Source organism: Poromitra crassiceps, assembly GCF_964638095.1.
Source record: "Poromitra crassiceps genome assembly, chromosome: 8".
NCBI classification, from domain to species: domain Eukaryota; kingdom Metazoa; phylum Chordata; class Actinopteri; order Beryciformes; family Melamphaidae; genus Poromitra; species Poromitra crassiceps.
The window spans coordinates 2388594-2416225 of NC_139629.1; the positions used below are offsets into that span (position 1 = coordinate 2388594).

Genomic DNA, 27632 nt, shown 5'->3' on the forward strand with positions numbered 1-27632 from the left:
AATGTCCTTTCTCATTCAAGTTTTAAGAAAAACATTGGACTGAAAAATGCAGAATTCTTTTATTTGTAACAGCAGTTCCTTTTGCTGTTGTCTGCAGTAACAGTCATATTAGTGGGGTAGTGACTAACACTTAACGTAGGATTGCAGGGTTTAACACCGTTATCGTTCATCAATTTTGAAGATGTTTAACAGTTTAATATCTAAGTGAGATTTCCCAGAAGCTATTTCTTTCTGGTTATGTTCAAAGTTGGCTATATCTATGTTTATGCTTAATAAAACTTAATATCATACTTCTCCTAACATTTATTTACAGTAAATTGAAGACATGATATTGTTGGACAAGTTTTATTGAAGAGATAGCATTGGTATCAAAATTAAATGTAATGACATACATTCACATTTCTTTTGAGAGATGCCTAATTTCCAAGTACTGATGATGATGTGTTAATAAAATCTGCAAAGGAATTTAGCCGTAGTAAGTATTTGCACATAATTGGGTAGTAAACGGCATATTGTTAGTGGAGACATGCTGCTGGGTTTGAATTGAGAGAAGCAGTGTTTCAGTTGTACACAATGATATGAACAGGAAATTCACATTCCTAAGGACAATTGGCCCCATGACATGAGAAAGTCATGTGACTGCCTCACATCAGTCCAGTTAAATATCTATAGAGTAACAAACCAACAATAGAAGAAGTTTGTTTCTGTGCAAAATATACAGGAGCATTTAAAATGTACATTAGCGTGTTACGATACTGTCCTACTGAGGTGTGTGATTCACACATACGCACAGCATCCAGATTAATTTACACACATTTAAAATGGATATTGGACTAATAAGCACCAACTTCTAGCCTCAAATACCTTTAAAGTCGAGCTGAACCCAAAAATTACTTTTTAAATTTGAGTTCAAATACCTGGGTATTCGGTGCACCTATTTAATAATGTATGCAAAAAGAAATCGCAAAAATCAAATTTCTTTAGTTTTTCACACTTTTTCACATCAAAAGTTCATTTTTCAAGATTTCATTCAAAACAGTAATCTACAGTTTGCTGACGTCACATTGCACTATCAAATGTCTACCCCATTTCAACCAATCATATCATGACATGGGCTCCGTTGGGTTCATCTCGCCTATATGATAGATAGAAAATGTAAGTTCAATTGGCCTTACTTCATAATCGATAGCCATAAAGCAGATACACAGTTAAGTGTATGCAATGTTGTTTTTTTAATACATTACATTACGTCATTTAGCAGACGCTTTGCGACTTACAATATAACATTTTGTCAACAGTAGAGAAATCAACTATGCAACACAGTCTATGTAGCACAACAACACGTTACAACAGCATTACTCTGTCAGATTATACACAACAACCAAAACATAGATTTCAAAAATGTTAGCCAGTATTTCCTTTAGTATGTCAGACAAACCATTTATACTTCTGCATGTTATATTATTGTTAAGTAGTAAACCTCCAATTTCTAGGTACACCCAGTCTTCCTCATTCAAGGAATGAATTACTTTTTGTACATTCTTTATGCATTAATTAAATATAGCCTCTACTACAGTGACTGTGACTTATGAGACTCAGGTCAATGCGACTTTTAAATGTCATCAGACCCTCAGTCTTGCATAGGTGCCCCACAAACCGCTCTTCTAGTTGGCAGTCTGTGTGGAACCAGGCAGGAAGGATTGATAAGAGATCAATGCTCTTGTGTGGAACCAGGCAGGAAGGATTGATAAGAGATCAATGCTCTTGTGTGGAACCAGGCAGGAAGGATTGATAAGAGATCAATGCTCTGTGTGGAACCAGGCAGGAAGGATTGATAAGAGATCAATACGGAGAGACTCAACTAGAACCCAGGGTCGATGCTGATGGATCGCCGGGTCACGTGCTCGATCTCTCCTGGGACGTATTCGTTGAAGCTGGTTTGGTACTTGGCCAACATTTTGAGCATGGGCCGCAGGTTATACCACCACTGGACCTTGGGCATCCGGTGCCTGCAAAAATAAGATGCATTACAGTCCCTATACTGGTGCTTCTGAGATTTAAATTTCACAGGGTTAAGTTACAGAATAATCATATGGTCATGTGACAAAAACGAAACAGGGTTGTTGCACTGCTTACTCAAAATCAGTCACATCCTTCAGTTCAGTGACGGGACTAAAGGCGATGACCTTCCTGTTGAGGCCGAGCACACACGCCGTGTCCGCTGAGTTGGCAAACACACGCCCTGATGGGACGAAATGGAATCATGACATCATTGTTGTTGGCCGTTAACCCATTGATACCTGATGCAGCATTTGCGTGTATATCCCTCATTTGTGTGTGTATCCCTTTAAGACCGCGAACCGCGTGACGCGGTCTTAAAGGGATATACACACACAAATGCTGCATCAGGTATCAATGGGTTAAGTTTCTGAACCATTTTGCAACAGTTTATTCATGTCAACTGTCAACTCATCACTACTGCACCTTGCCGGAAGTTCTCAGCTATTCTCTCTGAGATCCACTGCACAGCCTTCACACCCAACTTGGTGCCAAAGTTTCTGTCAAAGGGCGTCGGCGCCCCCCCCTGGAGAGAGAAGACACAAACACAGAGTTATCAAGTGGCAATAACAGTCATGGAGGCCATTTACACCTGGCGCTAACATGCGTTTTCTGTGATCAGATTGTGTTTTATCACTTGAAAGTACAGGTGTAAACACCCCCAAAACGCATTGAAGAAGGATTGCAATCTGATCGGCCAAACCACCTCCGGAGGTGGTCAGGGATGCATTGTGTACACATTGAACACAAGTGTAAATGCAATGTGTCCTCTCAATCTGGATACTGCAACTTTATGCGGATTGAGAGGACAACCATTTCTGCAATCTGATTGCAATCAGATTGCAGAAAATGCATGTTAACGCCAGGTGTAAATGGAATCAGGCTGAAGTGATCAAATACAATCTGATTGCAATCTGATCACAGAAAACGCATGTTAGCGCCAGGTGTAAATGGTCTCATAGTCACCTCTCAGCATCATTGTGTATCAAGTGAAATATATTATCGCCGAATATGAAGTTGTTGGCCTGTGTTTTGCTGTAACAGATGAACTGAGGTGCACGGTGGTTCCATACCTGCTGAAGGTGTCCCAGCACGTTGACTCTGCAGTCAAACACGCCCTTCCCCTCTGATGAATACAGCTTATGGATGAAATCTGTAGTGTAGTGCTCATGGCATCGTTCATTCCTGTAGATGCAGAAAATGAGGAGATCAACCTGATTTTCCAATCTCCCAAACCAATCTCTTTATATGCATTTCAATTTGATTTGATGAAATGGAAGTTGATGCAGAATCTATTTATTTATTTTCTCAAAGGATGGACATATACATACACATAACAATGTACACACGTTGACAGTAAATAGCCTGACAACAGCACAGATCCTTTTCAGAGTGCTACTGCAGCTGGTGATGTGTGAGCTGAATGTTTATGTTCTTTACCTCAGGACCAGACCTCGCTGGATATCCTTCTTCATCTTTTCTGTTAAATGTTCCACATTGGTCTGTGAAAGGGCAAGTTAATTAAATTAATTAATTAATAATAATTAACTAGTTAATTAAAAATCAGCCTTAATAACATGGAAAATCCTGTGTTAAAAAAAATTAATAACCGGAAGCAAAGGCACATGAGGTCATATTAAACAGTAAAGACAAGTTTAATTTTGGTCTCACCTTCAGGTCATGGATGTTGAAGGGGTCTTCAAATATGTAGGCTGCATCAGCACCGACAGCTATACCAGTGGAGGTTGCCAGGTAGCCACAGAATCCCCCCATAGTTTCCACCACAAACACACGCCTCTTGGTTCCAGTGGCCGACTGCTTGATCTTGTCGCAACCCTGGAGAGGAAATTGCAGTGAAATGGCAGCGGGGAGGAGGGGCTTACTGAGGCCAGAGGGCAGCGGGGAGGAGGGGCTTACTCAGTGCCCGTCCTCTCAGATGGCTCATTTCCACCACATATAACAGCACAGTACAGCTCTACTCGACCTGGTCTTACTCGGCTCTACTTGATATAGACTCTGTTTCCATAGCAAGTTTACTCGCCTCCGCCCACACCTGGTCATCATAGCGACCGCATATCTGCCCTCCGCCCATGGCCGAAGTAGGCTATAACGTATAACGTTAAAATTAAATCCATACATGGAACTTTTAAACTGGTTATGAAATACTGGTGTTTCTAAATGACCTACAGTGTACATGGCATGGGCAAATGTGACAATCGGCTAGGAGAATGGATATCACTTTGTTGTTACTCAAACTCACATGCATGCGCTGCGCGGGGGACAGGAGTTACGCTACGGGGAGAAGGGAATCCACCCTCCCGGCGGCAACTCACCAGGCAAGACCGCGGCTTCGCTAAACCCCCGCCTCCCAGCCGACGTAGCACGCAACTACAAAGGGCTTCCCGAGGAGCGGACTTTTTCTCTCTCAAAACAATTGAAAACCACCGTCATGTTAAAGCTGAGCAAGGAGATCGATTTTATTTCACCAGAGCCGAAGGCAGCAACACAAAAGACTGATGGAAATAACAAAAGAGAGGGTAAGCCCCACTAAACTGGTATCCAGCATTGACAGTGGATACAGTACACAGATTCTGCCTGACCAATCAGTCGTCTGCAGTGTTTTCACGTCACCGTATGGTACCGGGTCCACAGCGCTGGAACCTCAACAAAGCAGGGACCAAAACTAGCACGACTCAACCCCGACTCAACCCGGGCTGTCATTTTTGATCGGTGGAATGAGACAAAAAAGCGAGACGAGCTGGGCGGGGCTGCGCTGATACCAGCGATGGAAATGGGCCAAGAGACTGTTTAAAGGGGGGCTTACTCAGGCCAGAGGGCTCTCTCAGTGCCCTTCCTCTCAGAGACTGTCAAGCAAGAATAAGTTCCTTTGCCTCACCTCCATGGCAGCGTTGACAGCGGTGTCGGCTCCCAGGCTGAAGTCGGTCCCGGGGACGTTGTTGCTGATGGTAGCAGGGATCACACACATGGGGATGCAGAGCTCGTCATAGCGACTCCTGGCTTCAAACAGCTCCAGCACACCTTCATATGCCTTTGAGAGACACCAGGGGGCAGAGTGAAAACCACGCTGACATACAGGACGAGTGTAAAGTGTCAATCAACATGCAAGTCATTCAGTTACCTCAAACCCTCCAACTACCAGCAGAGCTGAGATGCGGTACGTCTTGATGGTGTCTACTATCTTCTCCATGCATTTATCTGGAAGGGTTCTGAAGAAGACAGAGATTAAAGAGCCACTCTCAGTTCAGACGAGGCAAAACAGATCAGCATTTTATAGTAAAACAATATACATTCTATTGTAAAACATAAGGAAAGTGGGATTCAGGTCACTATTGAAGGGGTCACATCACGCAGGAGCAACGCTAGAGCAGCAAAGGCTGTATCAATGAAGAGAGGTAGAGCCTGTAGTGTACACTTACTCCAAGTGTACACCTACACTTACTACGCTTACTCCAAGTGTACACTTACACTTACTCCGAGCCACGTCGTTTAATGAAAAGAATCCATCCTACATTGGAAGGACCTTGACAAAGATTGAAAGACCAAAAATTGGCAACCACAGAACATTCTCAGAACATATAATACAGTATGCAGGAAGGTACCAGGAAAGAATTGCAAACATGACAGTAATAAGTAGGTTGATTTCATCTCATCTCATGTAAGGAGGAGTCTCATAACCTCTAAAAACCCTGTTCAATTATTCAAATGAAAGAGAGAAAGCCTCACCGCTTTGTCCCCAGCAGCGAGCCTCCTTGGCCCGTCCATCCAGCCACACTGTGCCACTGCATCTCAGTCACCTGTGGAGAGGCACATGTCACATGTCAGCTTCCTCTCAGTGTCACATGACACATGTCATCTTCCTCTGTGTCACATGACACATGTCATCTTCCTCTCAGTAGTCGTGTTTCCATTACCATCAGAAATGCGCAAAATCTAAATATCGCAATAGAAAGTGGGTAATGGAAACACGTAAATTTCGAAAAACCTCCCAAATATCGCAAAAAGTTTTTGCGCTCTCATGAGGTGGTTTTTCAGACGTGTCGATATAGCAGTTTATCGCAAAAGTGTAATGGAAACACACTTTTCCGCATTTGCACGTCATGTGACCCATTCTCCTTTGGAAAAGGAGCGGAAAATGAGGGAGAAAGGGTTCGATAAGCCGTGGCAAAACCTCCGCAGCAACCTAGCAGAAAGACGAGTGTTGTGCAAAAGCGGAGCTGGGGAAAAAAGATCATGTTTAATGACAGAAATCGGTCCATGGTGACAGGCTGCCTGTCTGTGTGCGCGCAGTTGTAGGCTACCTTTTTTCCTCTGCCTCTCGCGCTCACTGCATTCACCGCAGCCAGCAACATGTTCTTTTGAATTGATAATCAGGCTCGTTTATATGCGTTGTAACTTCATGTTGTGATTTGCATTGACCATTGGTTAGATTTGAGCATGCAGGGGACGGGATTTGGGGCAGATCCCCGTGCGTAATCACTGTGGCAGCTGCTGCAACGGGGAATTGCGTTCAGGTGTGTGCGCCGTCACTCAAACTTAACTTCAATGGAAACGCCTACAAGTCGCAATTGTACATTGTCGAAGTTGTAGAAATATCGCAATTATTTTGCGAAAAACTGTAATGGAAACACAGCTACTGTCACATGTCATCTTCCTCTCAGTGTCACATGACACATGTCAGCTTCCTCTCAGTGTCACATCAATCAATGACTCATTCATCAAATCCAATAAGACGTAGCAGCAGCAGGAAGGCCTCACCGCTCCATTGGCCAGGCCTTGGAAGCCGTCGTTGACAGCGTAGACCTTGTGTCCGTGAGCGAGAGCCACTCTCACAGCAGAGCGCACCGCTGCGTTCATCCCTGCAGCAGGTGCTCCCACGTTCAGGATGGCCAAGGAGTGATCACTCTGAGGGACATGAGTCAAGACATCAATCACTCTGAGGGACATGAGTCAACACATCAATCACTCTGAGGGACACGAGTCAACACATCAATCACTCTGAGGGACACGAGTCAAGACATCAATCACTCTGAGGGACACGAGTCAAGACATCAATCACTCTGAGGGACACAAGTCAAGACATCAATCACTCTGAGGAACATGAGTCAAGACATCAATCACTCTGAGGGACACGAGTCAAGACATCAATCACTCTGAGGGACACAAATCACATGAGTCAAGACATCAATCACTCTGAGGGACATGAGTCAAGACATCAATCACTCTGAGGGACACGAGTCACACGAGTCAAGACATCAATCACTCTGAGGGACACGAGTCAAGACATCAATCACTCTGAGGGACACGAGTCAAGACATCAATCACTCTGAGGGACACAAGTCAAGACATCAATCACTCTGAGGGACACGAGTCAAGACATCAATCACTCTGAGGGACACGAGTCAAGACATCAATCACTCTGAGGGACACGAGTCAAGACATCAATCACTCTGAGGGACACGAGTCAAGACATCAATCACTCTGAGGAACACGAGTCAAGACATCAATCACTCTGAGGGACACGAGTCAAGACATCAGTCACTCTGAGGGACACAAGTCAAGACATCAATCACTCTGAGGGACACGAGTCAAGACATCAATCACTCTGAGGGACATGAGTCAAGACATCAACCACTCTGAGGGACACGAGTCAAGACATCAATCACTCTGAGGAACATGAGTCAAGACATCAATCACTCTGAGGAACACGACGAGTCAAGACATCAATCACTCTGAGGAACACGAGTCAAGACATCAATCACTCTGAGGGACATGAGTCAAGACATCAATCACTCTGAGGGACACGAGTCACATGAGTCAAGACATCAATCACTCTGAGGGACATGAGTCAAGACATCAATCACTCTGAGGGACACGAGTCACATGAGTCAAGACATCAATCACTCTGAGGGACATGAGTCAAGACATCAATCACTCTGAGGGACACGAGTCACATGAGTCAAGACATCAATCACTCTGAGGGACACAAGTCAAGACATCAATCACTCTGAGGAACATGAGTCAAGACATCAATCACTCTGAGGGACACGAGTCAAGACATCAATCACTCTGAGGGGCACGACGAGTCAAGACATCAATCACTCTGAGGAACACGAGTCAAGACATCAATCACTCTGAGGGACACGAGTCAAGACATCAATCACTCTGAGGAACACGAGTCAACACATCAATCACTCTGAGGAACATGAGTCAAGACATCAATCACTCTGAGGGACACGAGTCAACACATCAATCACTCTGAGGAACATGAGTCAAGACATCAATCACTCTGAGGAACACGAGTCAACACATCAATCACTCTGAGGAACATGAGTCAAGACATCAATCACTCTGAGGGACACGAGTCAAGACATCAATGATCGTCATCTGTGTTTAACTGTGGTATTTGTTCATACAGTGTGTGAGTGAGTGTGAGAGAGAGAGAGAGAGAAAGTGTGTGTGTGTGTGTGAGGGAGAGAGGGAGACTCACTTGTGACTGGGCAGGCTTCTGGAAGGCAAGAAGTTTGTAGATTTTCAAGTTGTTCTCAAAACTCCTGCAAATATAAAAATTAGTTGTAGTTTGGTTTTATTTTTTATATTTGCACAATGATAATTAAAAAAAAGTGTTAGGACAATGTAATAAAGCATGTATCTATCTATAAAAGGGGCAAGTGGGCAATCTGTCTGTTTCAATTTTTGTCCTACTGATGATGTCATAGTGATGTCATAAGAGCAATTTTTTTCAGATTCAGATTCAGATTCTTTTATTTTAGACAGGGTGATACAGTACATCATAAGTGTAGACAAATAAAGTGTGCAAAAAGGGGACCCCGAGGAAGCTTACAGAGCTTTTGGTGGAGACCAAGACGCAATTTCATCTTATACATCACTGATGATGTCATATAGTGATGTCATAAGAGCGATCATCTTATGACATCACGGAGATGTCATAGGCACTGATGATGTCACAGACATTGTGACATCATCAGTGATGTCACAAGAGCAGGCGAGGCCAGGCAGACGGCCGAGCTGCGTATGCAAGCTGCAGGGCCAGCTCGGCGAGCTGCAGGGCGGGCGCAGGAATTGAGCGCGCGAGATGCCTAGCAATGATAAAGCACACACAACAAATAAGTGTGCAGGTGCACAGAGATAGTTTAGTAGTTGTTGAGGTGAATTTAAAAAAGGAGAACAAGGGATAGATACAGGTATGGTGTTTGATCAAATGCCCCCTGATATATGAATTTTGGATTTAAAAAATATAGATACTCATAGAAGATGACTCATAACTTCATTCATTAATGAGAGTAGTTTTTTTTAAGTATGTCCAATTTTGGAATGACGCATAAAATATTTACTATGTATCTTTAAACCCCAGCTCTCACCCTCCACGCAGTTTGACAGCCTCGTCAAACCTCTTCTCATTCATGGCCGTCTGCACCAGCTTAGTCTGCAAACCACAGACAGAGAGAACAACCTCACACTTTGTTCTTCATGTTCATTAAACCACAGATAGAGCAACCTCACACTTTGTTCTTCATGTTCATTAAACCACAGATAGAGCAACCTCACACTTTGTTCTTCATGTTCATTAAACCACAGATAGAACAACCTCACACTTTGTTCTTCATGTTCATTAAACCACAGATAGAGAGAACAACCTCACACTTTGTTCTTCATGTTCATTAAACCACAGATAGAGCAACCTCACACTTTGTTCTTCATGTTCATTAAACCAGGGATACTCAACTTTCCTTGCCCGGGGGCCACTTTCGTGAAATGATAGAAGGCCAGGGGCCAGTTAATAAACAATCAATATACATTTTTCTGTAGCGGATTGTAGGTTTTTGGGGTGTCAGCCGGAGTTTAGTCTGACAATGTTGTGCACACGAGATAGTTAGTTAGGTTAAGTACATACATAAGTGCCTGGGTAGCGAGCAGACGGCGGTATTTGACAATTTAGCAGCTAAATCATAGAATATTGAAAGATATTCCATATTCCTGACTGAAATGCTATAACAGAAGTGGAGTATTGGCCAGAATGACATGAACATTTGGACACTTAGGCCATGTTCACATTACAGGCAAATCCGATTTGCTGATAAAGTCATTAATCATCATTATCTTGATTGGTTTCCCAAATCTGATTTGGGAGTGTGTCCGCACTGCCACAAATCTGATTCTCAAGTCGGATCTGTGTGGTCCAGACCTAAACAGACTATCTGCATGGGTTTCTATGGTAACGACGTGGGCGTCAGTAAATACGTACGTTGGTGACGTGGTTTTCCTGCACAGAAGCATTTGATGACGAGTTGCGAGTGACGTTCAAATCAGATTTGGTGGATCTGCGCGTCCGCACTCAAGTCACATCAGTCGAAAGCAGATTGGAAACTACCTCCATAATGTGGTTTGGGACAAGTGACACAAATCAGACTTGGAGCGTCCAGACTCATAAAACCAATCTGGATAAAGTCATTAATAGGTCACTAAAGTTCACAAATCAGATTTGGCCTCCTAGTCTGAACATGGCCTTATTCAGCGGGTATCTTGCATGTTGCGTTCAGGTGCACTGTAAAAAAAAAAAAAAAAAAAAAAACTTTTTTGCAATTCCATCGCGGTTAGGGCCGCCAGTTGAGTATCACTGCATTAAACCACAGATAGAAAATCCTCACACTTTGTTCTTCATGTTCATTAAACCACAGATAGAACAACCTCACACTTTGTTCTTCATGTTCATTCAGACTGAATGAAGGACAAGGTGAGGGAGGGACTCACCATCTCCACACACTCCATGAGAGGCAGGCGCACAGTGTGGTTACCCGACAGGCCGATGACACAAGCTGGGGTGTCAGGAGAGGCGTCCATCAGGGCAACCACTGCCTCCACACCTAGCTTACTGCTCTGAACACACACACACACACACACACACACACACACACACACACACACACAGACACACACACACACAGTTCTATGTTAGTCTGGAAGCACGTCACCAACAGCTCTTCAGTAATGTATACTGTCTATCTATATGCACGATGCTCAGGCTAAATACACGATGCTCAGGCTAAATACACGATGCTCAGGCTAAATACACGATGCTCAGGCTAAATACACGATGCTCAGGCTAAATACACGATGCTCAGACTAAATACACGATGCTCAGGCTAAATACACGATGCTCAGGCTAAATACACGATGCTCAGGCACGATGCTCAGGCTAAATACACGATGCTCAGACTAAATACATGCATACATGAGCTTTGCCCAAAGTCTTCTGAAGACAAGTGTATGGTATTAGCATTGACACTTGACAATTGCTTGACAACAGCGTTAGTCCCACCCGCTGTTTATTGATGCTGATTGGCTAATCGTTAGTCCCACCCGCTGTTTATTGATGCTGATTGGCTAATCGTTAGTCCCCCGGCACTTATTGGACAAGTTGTTGTTTTTTTCAACTGAGGAAATGGCTGTTGCACGTCACGATGCCAGAGCAGAAACACCCAACTCAGTGGAGTGGGCGGATTCGAAAGGTCTGGACCCAGGCAAGTATGGTACTGAAGTATGGCAAGTATGGAAGTAAGGCTGAATGATCTAAAAAGTTTGTCTTCAAGAAAGGTGACTTTTCTAACAAATTTGGGTGCCCCCCTCTCCCTCAAGAAAATATTTTCACCCCAAGATTTGGTAATTGCATAACTCCATATTGTGATTTCTATTTATTTTACCTCGCCACCCCCACCAACCAACCCCCCGATTAATTGGTCCGCTCCAGTGGCAGTCCATGCTCCAGTGGCAGTCCATGCTAACGCAAAGCTCATCTGCATTGCCTCAACATACTGTCCTTGGTTCACCGCTGTACCTTCACAGGATAGAGATGTTACTGTATGTCCTCCAACTCACCAGTATTCTGTCAAACGCCGAGGGCGTTCCTCCTCGCTGGACGTGGCCCAGTACTGTCACTCTGGTGTCATAACCCAGACGCTTCACCACCAGCTTCACACAGACACAGAGGCATTTTACTACATGCTAGGTTTGTTCTTGAGCAGAGATACGTACACTCCAGAGAGACTATTATGAGTGCAAACATGGACATTTTATCAATCACAGTCACAAGATGCCTAGAATTTCTAAACTGTGCTAAAGGCTTGTTTTGAATATTTTACCATAACTATGCAAAATGCACACAGGTTGGTAGTGCAGTGATCCTATAGAGGCGGACATAAATCATCACCATATTCATAACATGGTCTAGTCTAGCACTGGTCTGGGAGTGGGTCAATTCCAGAAACAATTCATCAAATAAAAATGAAATGGTAAAAACGTACATCCTTCACGTAGTTTGAGGAGATGGGCTCGCCCTTTCTGTCGATCGCCCCTTCGGCAATGATGATAATGTTGAGTCTGGACCCCGTAATGCGGCTCTAGAGAAAAAACATACAAAGATTTAAAAAAAACATCACGTCATATACATATATATATATATGGTTATATATATATGTATATATATATACACAGTACATTCATGTCAATCAATATCTCAATCAAAAAAAACAGTCCTGCTGGTAAAACTGAATTTTAAAGAGAGGCTTTGCAATCTCTTCTATATCCCTGAAATGCTTGTAGATCAATAGGTCAACATCTCAGATCAACATCTACATTCCACCCAGGTGACCTGCCAACAGCTTTGCCTTTGCTGTGACTAAAAATCTACTCTGGTCTAGTCCTCTGGTCTAGTCCTCTGGTCTAGTCCTCTGGTCTTACCCCCTCCAGACGGGCACACATTCTGTCCTCCCAGTCGTCCTGAGGAGGAGCCTCTGGAATGAAGACCCAGTCCGCCCCAGACGCCAGCGCTGACACCAAGGCTAGATACCTAAATCACCCATGTGATCCCATGTTAAGTCATTAATTAAACAACATAATATGCAGCAGATCTACAATATTTGTATGTTTTCAGAATCAGAATCAGAAAAACCTGACATGCTACAGTTGCTCGTACTCGGGCATGGAAAAATATCAACATAAACATCAAACATTATAAGAGACATAGGACTGAATGAAACAATGAAATAGAATCAAATAGAATACAATAGAAGTTACGTAGCCTATGACAGTAAAGTGTCACACACAGACATGTGAGGATGGCAGTATATGATGGCAGAGGAAGAGCCAAACAGATCCAAGCGTTACTCACCCACAGTGACGTCCCATGACCTCCAGGACAAATGTACGCTGGTGGCTGATTGAGAAGCAAAAAAATATAAATATTAGATAAAAAAATAATAAAAAAAAAATGTTTTGGGACTTATGTCAACACACAAACAAAGAAGTGTGCAATGAGTACTGGAGAACACATGTTCAGATGGTCTGGTGTAAAGCAGAAGCCTGCTGACACAGGAACAAGTATGGGCAAGATAACAGAAATGATGCCAAACTGGCTTGAATGGAGGAGAAAGATAAACATAACAGTTGGCTTGTGGACTTTCACGTTGCTTTGCCAGTCGTCTGGCTGGCCAGCCTCCCCTCACCTCCCTGAGAGGAGTCAACAGGCTGCGAGCATAAGCCCCTCCCCTGCTCTACAGCTGCTCTCCCATTGGAGGCATCCGTTTCAGATGCTGCCGGATTTCCGCTCCCCGCTTACAAGCTCTGTCATTGGCTCCGACCATGTCAGAGCCAATGACATGGCTTCCGCTCCCTCCTCCCTCTGTGTCGCTGTAAATAGTCCCCTGCCGCCGCAGTGAAAACAACAACGCTAACTAGCTAGCCAGCTAACGGCAGAAACCTACACGCTAGCTCGTCGCCACACGCTGAAAATGGCAAGTTGGATTGTTGCCGCTAAGCGCCGCCCATCGCAATTCCAGAATGGTGACCAGCGCTGCCAGACTCCTCTCACGGAAGTGAGGGGAGGCTGGCCAGCGAGACTACTTTGCCAGTAAATGCTTATAGTAAGTAATAAATAATAAATAAATCATAATACATAATAATAATAATACATAAATAACAATAATAAATAAATAAATAACTAAATAAATTAATAAATTAATTGATAAATAAATAAATAACTAAATAACTAAATAAATTTATAAATTAATTGATAAATAAATAAACAGCTATATAATAATAATAATAATAATAATAATAATAATAAATATAGCCGCAAGCGGCGATGCGGGGTCCAAGCTTCCGGTGAAAGTTTCAAAGTTTCAAAGTTTCAAAGTTTCAAAGTTTCAAAGTGTCAAAGTTTAAACATTTATCATTTCAAGACGGTTTCACGTATCCAAATTCTTTATACAACTTTAGATCAGGGAAGTCCAGAGATGACACAGAAAAAGTTTGGGCTCATTCGGGCAAATGGCCTAGGACGAGTTCGTTTTTTTTTTTGGAAAATCTAGCAGGCTTAAATGGGTGTGAGTTATGGGTCAATACGCAAAAGGGTCTGTTATAGCGCCACCATCTGGCCAATATGGCTAATTTTTTGTCTCTGAGCAGTGGGGCACATTTCCAACCTATGTGCAAGGTCTGGCTACTGTAGCCCTTACGGTTTTTGACGTGCATGCTGTTTTAGGGCAGAATAATAATAATAAATATAGCCGCAAGCGACGATGCGGGGTCCAAGCTTCCGGTGAAAGTTTCAAAGTTTCAAAGTTTCAAAGTTTCAAAGTTTCAAAGTTTCAAAGTTTCAAAGTGTCAAAGTTTAAACATTTATCATTTCAAGACAGTTTCACGTATCCAAATTCTTTATACAACTTTAGATCAGGGAAGTCCAGAGATGACACAGAAAAAGTTTGGGCTCATTCGGGCAAATGGCCTAGGACGAGTTCGTTTTTTTTTTTGGAAAATCTAGCAGGCTTAAATGGGTGTGAGTTATGGGTCAATACGCAAAAGGGTCTGTTATAGCGCCACCATCTGGCCAATATGGCTAATTTTTTGTCTCTGAGCAGTGGGGCACATTTCCAACCTATGTGCAAGGTCTGGCTACTGTAGCCCTTACGGTTTTTGACGTGCATGCTGTTTTAGGGCAGAATAATAATAATAAACATTACAGATACAATAGGGATCCACGCACTTCGTGCTTGGACCCCTAATAATAATAATAAACATTACAGATACAATAGGGATCCACGCACTTCGTGCTTGGACCCCTAATAATTGATTTAAATTATACAGTGCATTTCTAGATACTCAAAGCGCTTCACATATTTGGGGGGGGGGGACTCAACTCATCCACCACTGATGTGTAGCAGCCACCTGGCAGCCAGTTTGCACCAGAACGCTCAGCACACATCAGCTCTCAAGGTGGAGAGTTGGGCACTGAATGTGCCAATTAAGTAACGAGGGATGATTAGGTGACCATGATTGAAGGAAGGCCTGTGTGGGAATTTAGCCAGGGCACCGGGGTTACACCCCCCAGGGCAGCAGGGTTACACCCCCCAGGGCACCGGGGTTACACCCCCCAGGGCACCGGGGTTACACCCCCCAGGGCACCGGGGTTACACCCCCCAGGGCACCGGGGTGCACCAGGGTTACACCCCCCAGGACACCGGGGTTACACCCCCCAGGGCACCGGGGTTGCACCCCCCAGGACACCGGGGTTACACCCCCCAGGGCACCAGGGTTACACCCCCCAGGACACCGGGGTTACACCCCCCAGGGCACCAGGGTTACACCCCCCAGGACACCGGGGTTACACCCCCCAGGACACCGGGGTTACACCCCCCAGGGCACCGGGGTTACACCCCTCAGGGCACCGGGGTTACACCCCCCAGGACACCGGGGTTACACCCCTCAGGGCACCGGGGTTACACCCCCCAGGGCACCGGGGTTACACCCCTCAGGGCACCGGGGTTACACCCCCCAGGGCACCGGGGTTACACCCCCCAGGGCACCGGGGTTACACCCCCCAGGGCACCGGGGTTACACCCCTCAGGGCACCGGGGTCACACCCCTCAGGGCACCGGGGTCACACCCCTCAGGGCACCGGGGTTACACCCCCCAGGGCACCGGGGTTACACCCCTCAGGGCACCGGGGTTACACCCCCCAGGGCACCGGGGTTACACCCCTCAGGGCACCGGGGTCACACCCCTCAGGGCACCGGGGTCACACCCCTCAGGGCACCGGGGTTACACCCCCCAGGGCACCGGGGTTACACCCCTCAGGGCACCGGGGTCACACCCCTCAGGGCACCGGGGTCACACCCCTCAGGGCACCGGGGTCACACCCCTCAGGGCACCGGGGTCACACCCCTCAGGGCACCGGGGTTACACCCCTCAGGGCACCGGGGTTACACCCCCCATGGCACCGGGGTTACACCCCTCAGGGCACCGGGGTTACACCCCTCAGGGCACCGGGGGTTACACCCCTCAGGGCACCGGGGTTACACCCCTCAGGGCACCGGGGTTACACCCCTCAGGGCACCGGGGTTACACCTCTACTCTTGTGAAGAGTGCTGATGGGATCTTTAATGACCACAGAGAGTCAGGACCTCGGTTTAACGTCTCATCTGAAGGACGGTGCTCACTCACAGGACAGAGTCCCTGTCTGTCTCTGCCCTGGGGCATTGGGGAATTATTCATGAGACCAGAGGGGAAGAGCACCTCCTACTAGTTGTCCAACACCACTTCCAGCACCAGTCTCGCATCCAAGGAGTATCCACAGCCAGACCTGCATAGCTTCCCCAGGAAAGCCAGTACTGTAATGCACTGGTGCTGACAACATGTTTCATTTGAGTGTCATTGTTGACATTCTCTTAATAAAACCAACAGGCAGGTCATGGGCCAAGGACAAAGTGATTCACTTTCCACGCCCACTGGCCAAAAGGAGGCGTGGCAACGGGGGTAACATGCCGTGACTCTACAGAGTGCCCTCTAGTTTCATATTCTATTATTCACTTAGTGCAGTGGGTCTAACAGATCAATATGACAGTGTTTCCCCTAACATTCTACAGGCCTGGCGGGCCCGCCCGGCCAACGGCACCCCCGCCAGGCCAGAAAAAGAATTGCAAAAAAAAAAAAAAAAAATCTGCTCTCCCCAAAATTTCAATAAACCTTTATGGCATATTATTACAATACAGCAATACTAGTGTTGACAGTAATAGAAGATGCAAAATCATTCAAAACAATAAGCATTTTGCTTTTAGGAGCATTGTGCCAGCGTGCAGCGCTGTCCCAAAACATGTCAACGTGTGTCGTTGCCTGGGAAACGCACATTTCATAATACAACTGTTCGCATCACATCCCATAATAGTATGATGATACTTGGGATGCCATTGCGAACATAGATGTGAACAGGTTAGCTAAAAGTTTAGCGTCGCCAGCGACGGCCCCCACCGTTGCGGTCGAGGTACGTTTCGAAATCCCTCCAGGCCTGAACATTATTTCTAGGGGAAGCACTGTATGACATGGTGACATTTGGTGTGATGAAGCTCCAGCTGCTTCGGTGATGTCAGAGTGGAACATCAGAGGCTCTGACCTTTGCGCGGTGGTCGTGATGGCATCAACTATCTCCATGATGCGATGCAGCGCAGAGTCGGCTCCAATGGTCATGTCAGTGCCACAGAAGTCGTTGTCTATGGAGCCCACAAGACCCACAATGTTCAGGTGGTCATGCTGCTTGGCCAGGGTGCCTGTGATCCTTCCTGTAAGTGGCACAAACAATTAAAATAAATCAAACAACATCATTATACAACACAAGTACGAGAACAATTCAACATAAAAGGTGACTTGATGACTTACGGTGTTACTTGACTGTCTAAATATGAAGCAGGAAATAATTGCTGCCCTGGGCATTGAAACAAAAGTCCAATATTTTACCTCATTATCTCCTATAATCACTTCCTGACAATGCTCTGGTCATGTGACAATGCTCTGGTCATGTGACAATGCTCTGCTCTGGTCATGTGACAATGCTCTGGTCATGTGACCTACAGTAGGAAGCAGAGTCTTCAGCTACAATTGGACTTTTGGACCCATGATGCAATAGTATGGATAGAAAACACGTTGATTAAGCTGCATATGAGTTTTGAGAAGTCTGATGGACAATTTATGCCTTTTATGGAAACAAAGTGCTTCATTAACTAGGATGGAACTACGAGGGCTAACGTGCTAACGTGCTGCTGTGCATGTGTCAAAGTTGTATCATGTTAGGGTTCATACTGCTGTCAGTGCCCCTGACCAAGGCAATGGCAAAAGAACTGGAGTTGGTCCCCGGGCGCTGCATTGCAGCTGCCCACTGCTCCATGTTCTAGGAAGGTTCCTAGTAGAGGATGGGTCAAATGCAGTATCTTGTATGTTTTTTATGTCATGAGGACTATGGATGCAAATGAGCTTTTAGCTAAATCCGACATATTTACTGTTATCATATAGATGACTCTGTACAGGTAACTGTTCATTAATGTGTACTGTCCTGACCAAATAAACAAATAAAGTACCGGTAAAGTAAAAGTAAAAGGATGAATTTCCCCATGGGGATAAATAAAGGATAACTTAACTTAACTTAACTTAACATTTGTTGGCACTATGAACTACAGATGCACCAATACGATATTACGATATCTGTCCAATACTGATCAACTCAATTAGCTGGATCGGGCTTCTGTGATAATGGGCCGGGCTGGTCTGGTATCGGAAACCATGTGGAATAAACATTAAAGATGCTTTGCTACAAACAGAAACTGCAGGAGTCACGATGCGGTGTTGCAGGTTCCTCCTCACAGAGGTATTCCTTGGTGGAAGTGTGGTCAGAGCATTCGCATTGTTGTTGGGAACCCGTCTACATCCTCAGCAGGTATCTCAGGGTCACCAGCGTTTCGTCCCTTAGCCTGTACGCCTCGCCTGAGTGGAGCAGCGAAGATTCACCTTCGCCTGCAGAAGGGTTCCAACTGCGAGCTCTGGTCAACCACAACTAACTTGAGCTGGTCTCAGCTGCCATGGCTATCTCCCTAGTGGCTTTCTTCAGATGTTTGGGTTCCAAGCCTTCTGTAAGAAATAGCGCACTGATGTTGCTGGTAAACCACGGCACCTGACTTCAATCATAAATAACAATTCGGTACATATATATATATATATATATATATATATGTAAGGGATCATGTATATTGAGGCGGTGATTACGGGGGAAATAATGACCGACAGGTGACTGATTGAGCCCGACGCGCAGCGGAGGGCTTAATCAGTCACCTGAAGGTCATTATTTCCCAGTAATCACCGGCTCACTATACATTATCCCGCTTAGAACACGGCCTACAACTAAATCATTCAATAATCTGACAAAAATAATTATTCAAATAGATTTTTTAATAGCGTTTTCAACGACAAAGCGGTTTCATTCGTAATTGGCACACAAGACACCACAGCTGCAACTGGTTGGCCTAATTAGTAGTGTTTGCAGACAAAAAGCTCTTATCAACTGATTAATCCAGGTGTGGCAGAGCAGCGGTCGGTTGTCGAGAAATAATGACCGGTGAATCTTGTTGATTGACCAATCAGAATCGAGTATTCAAGAGAGCCGTGTTCTAAATATATATATATAATATATATACATATATATCTATGTATTTATTTATTTGTTACATTTTGTTGTACAAAGTTAGGAAAGCAATGTTTAGGTCATATGTTGCACATAAAAGAATGATCCCAGTGTCTTCCACACAGTGAGGCACACAACACAGCTTATTAAATAAACACTGGTATCGGATCGGTACTCTGTATGGGCCAATACCCAAAGCCCAGGTATCGGTATCTGTACTCTGTATGGGCCAATACCCAAAGCCCAGGTATCGGTATCGGTACTCTGTATGGGCCAATACCCAAAGCCCAGGTATCGGTATCTGTACTCTGTATGGGCCAATACCCAAAGCCCAGGTATCGGTATCGGTACTCTGTATGGGCCAATACCCAAAGCCCAGGTATCGGTATCGGTACTCTGTATGGGGCAATACCCAAAGCCCAGGTATCGGTATCGGTACTCTGTATGGGCCAATACCCAAAGCCCAGGTATCGGTATCTGTACTCTGTATGGGCCAATACCCAAAGCCCAGGTATCGGTATCGGTACTCTGTATGGGCCAATACCCAAAGCCCAGGTATCGGTATCGGTACTCTGTATGGGGCAATACCCAAAGCCCAGGTATCGGTATCTGTACTCTGTATGGGCCAATACCCAAAGCCCAGGTATCGGTATCGGTACTCTGTATGGGCCAATACCCAAAGCCCAGGTATCGGTATCGGTACTCTGTATGGGCCAATACCCAAAGCCCAGGTATCGGTATCTGTACTCTGTATGGGCCAATACCCAAAGCCCAGGTATCGGTATCGGTACTCTGTATGGGCCAATACCCAAAGCCCAGGTATCGGTATCTGTACTCTGTATGGGCCAATACCCAAAGCCCAGGTATCGGTATCTGTACTCTGTATGGGCCAATACCCAAAGCCCAGGTATCGGTATCGGTACTCTGTATGGGCCAATACCCAAAGCCCAGGTATCGGTATCGGTACTCTGTATGGGCCAATACCCAAAGCCCAGGTATCGGTATCGGTACTCTGTATGGGGCAATACCCAAAGCCCAGGTATCGGTATCGGTACTCTGTATGGGCCAATACCCAAAGCCCAGGTATCGGTATCGGTACTCTGTATGGGCCAATACCCAAAGCCCAGGTATCGGTATCGGTACTCTGTATGGGGCAATACCCAAAGCCCAGGTATCGGTATCGGTACTCTGTATGGGCCAATACCCAAAGCCCAGGTATCGGTATCGGTACTCTGTATGGGGCAATACCCAAAGCCCAGGTATCGGTATCGGTACTCTGTATGGGCCAATACCCAAAGCCCAGGTATCGGTATCGGTACTCTGTATGGGCCAATACCCAAAGCCCAGGTATCGGTATCGGTACTCTGTATGGGCCAATACCCAAAGCCCAGGTATCGGTATCGGTACTCTGTATGGGGCAATACCCAAAGCCCTGGTATCGGTATCGGTACTCTGTATGGGCCAATACCCAAAGCCCAGGTATCGGTATCGGGACTGAAAAAGTCAGATAGGCGCATCCCTACTATGAACTTCAATGGAGTTTCTACTGACATGACCGAGTTTTCATTTTGGGGCGAACTATTCCATTAAAGAGCACGGTGCAGGTTATTTCTTTTAGTTTTGGGCTCATGATTAGTATGAAAATACCCCCAGAACAAAACTAAACACATTTAAAGGCCCCCAGGGCAGCAATATGGAGAAAAGGTGGCATTCTAAATGGTCGTTCAACACCTGTGACATCACTTGTTGCTGGACGTTCTGCTGGGGCTGACACAGGGATGCAAACTCATGGAGAGTGAAAAAGGTGACAGATACCAGGGCAGGCCACTCAAAATCATTAATTTGGGGGGGATAAAAAAGGTGACTGTCACCTAGGGATGCACCGATATGAAAATTTTGGCCGATGCCGATAACCGATATTAACATTGCGCTTATGGCCGATAACCGATGTTTACCGATGTCGATATGATCTGTGTAAAACCACATTTCTATGATCATCACATTTTGTACATAGTGAAAAACACATGTAAACACTGAATTTGAAAAAGTAATGCATTTCTTTATTTCCAAAACTTTTGGCCCAAAAAGCCCATAAATCATAAATTTACTGCATTATTTCATCTCAATGTGAAGAATTTGGCTGATACCGATAACCGATATTAACATTGCAACATCGGACCGATACTGATATGTTAAAAAATGACTAACATCGGCCGATACCGATATGATTGCCGATATATCGTGCATCCCTACTGTCACCTAAAGGTGAGTTTGCATCCCTGTGACATCACAGGTGTACAGTTCCATTTCAGGAGCAGTGCCCCCTGCAGTTTACAAAAATGAGTCTAGATTAATGGTATAGATCAGGGGTGGGCAATTATTTTTCATGGGGGGCCACATGAAAAACCCAGATTGTTGCCGGGGGGCGAACAAATATTGTTATGCCGTAACCCATGGATGGGTAACTTTGATGATAGAGAGGGCCACAAAAAATGTCCTCGTTACCAGGTTTTGCTGAGGGCTGAACGGCGCCAGCGCGAAACATTTGGTGCATTTGAAGCCAGGTTTAGAGGAATAACTCATTTTAAATTAACAGTTGTGATGTCATTATTCAGTCTTAACCACCAATATTTGATCCTTTTCTCACTCACTCCTATGTCACCACCTGCTCTCAGGGCTTGAAATTAACTTTTTTGGCCACCTGCCAATATGGCTGCTAGATTTTAAAGTTACCAGCCAATTAGAATTTCCACTAGCTGAAATGTTTTTCTTGAAATAAATCAGAATATGAGTGGGTTAATTTAAGCGTAAGTATCAGTAAGTGTCCCTGGATGATCAAAGCCTGTGTTGAGGGTCACACGAACAAAAATGCACTCTTGAAGCTAAATAAATCCAAAACCAATGAGTTATTTGAGTTATTTAAATTTCTACTTCAATGTAGCCTTTTAGTCATAAAGATTATTGAAAGATATTCCATATTCCAGACTGAAATGCTATAACAGAAGTGGAGTATTGTCCAGAATATGACATGAACATTTGGACACTTATTCAGCGGGTATCTTGCATGTTGCGTTCAGGTGTGTGTAAAAAAAAAAAAAAAAAAAAAAAATGCAATTCCATCGCGGGCCACACAGGTGACGCCCGCGGGCCGCGGGCTGTATTTTGCCCATGTGTGGTCTAGATGCATCTGTGTGTGATTTAACCCCCCCTCCATATTAATGCAATGTGGTCTCCAACTTGCACCATGCTCTTTAAGGCAAAGTGACAACCGTTTGTTTGAGAGCGTCTCACCTTTCTGTACCAGCTCCGCCAGCAGGTGGCTCCACTCGCTGCGAAAGATGTTGGCTCCAGTGAGGCTGCCGTCTCCACCACACACACACAGGTTGGTGATGCCTCTCTTCACCAGGTTGAAGGCTGCGCCGAGCCTCCCCTCACGGCTGGTGAAGGCCTTGCATCGGGCGCTGCCTATCACTGTCCCACCCTGAAGCAGAGACCAACAACTATCACTGTCTCACCCTGAAGCAGAGACCAACAACTATCACTGTCCCACCCTGAAGCAGAGACTAACAACTATCACTGTCTCACCCTGAAGCAGAGACTAACAACTATCACTGTCTCACCCTGAAGCAGAGACTAACAACTATCACTGTCTCACCCTGAAGCAGAGACTAACAACTATCACTGTCTCACCCTGAAGCAGAGACCAACAACTATCACTGTCCCACCCTGAAGCAGAGACCAACAACTATCACTGTCTCACCCTGAAGCAGAGACCAACAACTATCACACTGTCTCACCCTGAAGCAGAGACCAACAACTATCACTGTCTCACCCTGAAGCAGAGACCAACAACTATCACACTGTCCCACCCTGAAGCAGAGACCAACAACTATCACACTGTCCCACCCTGAAGCAGAGACTAACAACTATCACACTGTCCCACCCTGAAGCAGAGACCAACAACTATCACTGTCTCACCCTGAAGCAGAGACTAACAACTATCACTGTCCCACCCTGAAGCAGAGAGCAACAACTATCACTGTCTCACCCTGAAGCAGAGACCAACAACTATCACTGTCTCACCCTGAAGCAGAGACCAACAACTATCACACTGTCTCACCCTGAAGCAGAGACCAACAACTATCACTGTCCCACCCTGAAGCAGAGACCAACAACTATCACACTGTCCCACCCTGAAGCAGAGACCAACAACTATCACTGTCTCACCCTGAAGCAGAGACCAACAACTATCACTGTCCCACCCTGAAGCAGAGACCAACAACTATCACTGTCTCACCCTGAAGCAGAGACCAACAACTATCACACTGTCTCACCCTGAAGCAGAGACCAACAACTATCACACTGTCTCACCCTGAAGCAGAGACCAACAACTATCACTGTCTCACCCTGAAGCAGAGACCAACAACTATCACTGTCCCACCCTGAAGCAGAGACCAACAACTATCACACTGTCCCACCCTGAAGCAGAGACCAACAACTATCACTGTCTCACCCTGAAGCAGAGACCAACAACTATCACTGTCCCACCCTGAAGCAGAGACAAACAACTATCACTGTCTCACCCTGAAGCAGAGACCAACAACTATCACTGTCCCACCCTGAAGCAGAGACCAACAACTATCACACTGTCCCACCCTGAAGCAGAGACCAACAACTATCACACTGTCCCACCCTGAAGCAGAGACCAACAACTATCACACTGTCCCACCCTGAAGCAGAGACCAACAACTATCACACTGTCCCACCCTGAAGCAGAGACCAACAACTATCACACTGTCCCACCCTGAAGCAGAGACCAACAACTATCACACTGTCCCACCCTGAAGCAGAGACCAACAACTATCACTGTCCCACCCTGAAGCACAGACCAACAACTATCACTGTCCCACCCTGAAGCACAGACCAACAACTATCACACTGTCCCACCCTGAAGCAGAGACCAACAACTATCACACTGTCCCACCCTGAAGCAGAGACCAACAACTATCACACTGTCTCACCCTGAAGCACAGACCAACAACTATCACTGTTCTACCCTGAAGCAGAGAGCAACAACTATCACTGTCCCACCCTGAAGCAGAGACCAACAACCACAAGTCACACAATCCAGACTAGGACAGGCAGGAAAGGACTCAAAGCTGAGCTGGTAATGTGCCGTGCTAAACAGACAGCCTGGCTCCTAATGGGACATCAGACATATCAGATAATGAAGTGGACGGATATGGAAGACAAAGATAAGGCTTTCTGAGATGGGAAGTACAGATCCATATCTGCAGGATGGATTTCACTAGATGGAGTCAGTCCAGTGTCAAAGCAATGACAAACAAGACCAGCCTGTAGAAGAGTTGAAATGTGAACTCACTATTCAACTAACACATCCAGGCTCCAAAATTAGCACCAGCCACCAGCAGCCAAATGCTGGTAAAATAATAAGTGGCTGGTAGATTTGCTTCGGTCACCAGCCAAAACAAACAATGGTCACCTATTGAGTGGCTGGTCACATTTGAACATTCACTAGGGATGCACCGATTCACATTTATTGACTTCCGATCGGATTCCGATACCTGAATTTGGATATCTGCCTATACCGATATTATGCCGATACCAATATTTTTCTTGAATATACAGTATAGGCAAAGATTTGGCCAATTAAAGTTAAAAAAAAATATATACCTTGCAAAAAGCAGACAAAATTAAGAAAATATACAAGGCAAAGAAGGATACTATTATACATGGGCAAATTACGCCAGGGGCGTAATTTGTGCCCCTGGAATTGCAAAAACAAAAAAACAAAAAAAACAGATTCCGATCCGATACGTGAATTAGTGGCAATATCGGCACCCGATACCGATATTGGATCGGATCGGCCCCATCCCTAACATTCACTAGCCATTTGGCCAGTGGACACAAAAGTTAATTTTGGATCCTGAAGACATCTGACAGAATGAGCACAGTCCACAAACATCTTCATATTGATTTGTAGCCAGGCACAATCCAGATGCTGCTATACTTAGTCTGAGAAAGATTTATGATGAAGGTCATGCACAGCTGTTTGGAAAACAAATGGCGACTGTCAAGCACACTAACACGGATTTAAAAGTTGAACTCTAAGAAAACACATAGGACTCATAGCTCATTCAAGGTTTGGCCCACAAATAGAAAAAGAAAAACAAAACAAACAACACATTTAATTTGAAAATAAGCACATGCCCAATGCGCATTAGATGCACTCATCCAAGACAAGTACAGTCATACTTTTTTGGCAATGCAAAAAAGACAATGATACTGTTGACCATTTTCTTTTGAATAACATAACTTGCTGCTTCTTTCACTGATGAGGCCTAATGGCTGCTACAGCACATGCAGCAAGGCCCCTTACCAGGTTCTAAGCAGGACTAGACAGGCAGGGAGGGAGGGAGGGGGAGGTGTGAAGAAGAGATGGATGAAAGAAGAAGAATCCTATCAACAGCATACAAATGAGAGAAAGAGAAGGAAGAGAGAGAGAAAGATTTAAGACCAGAAAGAAACAACAAAAAGGCAAAACCATAACAATGTTGGGGCACTAGTAATGTTGTTGAGGAAGACTGTTAGTCCTGTCCTGTGTTAGTCCTGTCCTGTGTTAGTCCTGTGTTAGTCCTGTCTGAGCATAACATTATAGCTATAAATAGTAAATGATAATCTTTACTACTGTTGTAGTGTAATACTAGTCCCGTTAAGCGTACCTGTTGGATGATGTTGGTCACACTGTGCCAGTTGGCCAGTGTGATGTTGTCTCCGCCATCCACAAGGCCCTGGTATCCCTAAAACCAACGTAACTGATTACAATATGGCAACAACAAAAAATCTGCATGTATCCACATGTAGCCTATAATAATAATAATATAATTCCATGCCATTCCTATGACTAGGACTGTGTGTGTGTGTGTGTGTGTGTGTGTGTGTGTGTGTGTGTGTGTGTGTGTGTGTGTGTGCGTGCGTGCGTGCGTGCGTGCGTGTGCGTGCGTGTGTGTGTGTGTGTGTGTGTGTGTGTGTAGTGGGATATGGAGGAGGATGAAGCAGCTTGCACCTCATGAATGAGATAGACCTTGGCTCCGACATAAATGCCCATTCTGGTCACAGCTCGGAGAGCAGCATTCATTCCTAGGTGACATGACAAGGAAGGAGGACAGTCACTAGATTCAGTGCTACTATCTAACGTACTATGGTAATTCCATAGCAGCTCTTGCGCCATATGCTGCATCATCATGCATCCTGGTGGTGACATCAAACATTGCAAGTCTCTGACTTTATTGGGGGCATAAAAAGGTCCACTGCAACCTTGACAGCCCTTGGCTCTGCTGGGCTGGCCCCGCCCCCCCCCTGACACACAGACGAGACCGTACTACAGTATGGCTTCCTTACAACATACACACACCCACTGACCTAAACATTAGGCTGCCTGAGGACAGTCTGCTTTACATAATTGAAGGTTAAAACGACTGGAACCATTGTTATTTAGCTATCTTAAAATCTAGCACTTTACTAGCCTCAACGCGAGACTCGTCAGTCATTCTTCCTTCAGAAAGGAAGACTGACTGATGGGTCTCGCGTTGAGGCTAGCACTTGACTACCGTAAATACAATCTAGCGCTTTACTAAAGCTACTATAATAGCGATACGTTTGTAGTTACCTTGTGCATCTCCACCGCTGGTCAGAACGGCTATGGCCCTGCCAGCTCCTGTCATCTTCAGCTTCTCCAGATCCACGGAGGACATGTTGACCGCCGCCTCGCTGCTTCACCTCACAACAAATTACACAACAAGACTAGCTAAACTAGCTGAAAACAACGTTACGCCGATATTCCTCAACTGACGACAGTTGGAGTTTCGTAAAGCTGGGCTTGGCCAGATGTTGGGTTGTCCTGTCTTGCACTGCCCCCTCCTCAGTGCCTGGGTTTGTGTAGAGACCTTTAATGCCTTTAACACCCTAACCTCCAGTCACTTCCTGTATCTGTGCCGCGGAGGTTTCGCCACTGCCA

At 45.3% G+C, this 27632-nt stretch overlaps 1 protein-coding gene across 1 annotated transcript; it reads right to left on the reverse strand.

The window, feature by feature from the left end:
• Positions 1-342: 342 nt before the first annotated feature.
• Positions 343-27527, reverse strand: pfkla (phosphofructokinase, liver a). The gene is made up of 22 exons (XM_083642135.1): positions 27285-27527; positions 26682-26755; positions 26338-26415; positions 22886-23075; positions 17540-17705; positions 13265-13309; positions 12835-12943; positions 12399-12494; positions 11974-12066; positions 10849-10974; positions 9459-9523; positions 8567-8630; positions 6835-6981; positions 5803-5873; positions 5198-5285; positions 4955-5107; positions 3730-3894; positions 3499-3560; positions 3132-3243; positions 2485-2584; positions 2137-2242; positions 343-2009 (listed from the first exon to the last, which is right to left on the reverse strand). Exons 1-22 carry the CDS (start codon positions 27367-27369, stop codon positions 1862-1864), a joined length of 2343 nt encoding a protein of 780 aa, XP_083498261.1. The 5' UTR covers positions 27370-27527; the 3' UTR covers positions 343-1861.
• Positions 27528-27632: the final 105 nt, after the last annotated feature.

Coding starts and splice junctions, on each gene's coding strand:
- pfkla (XM_083642135.1), bottom strand. CDS start 27,369: ATGTCCTCCGTGGATCTGGAGAAGCTGAAGATGACAGGAGCTGGCAGG. Junction 26,756..27,284: donor CAGCGGTGGAGATGCACAAG/GTAACTACAAAC, acceptor CATGTCACCTAG/GAATGAATGCTGCTCTCCGA. Junction 9,524..10,848: donor TCATGGAGTGTGTGGAGATG/GTGAGTCCCTCC, acceptor TGTGGTTTGCAG/ACTAAGCTGGTGCAGACGGC.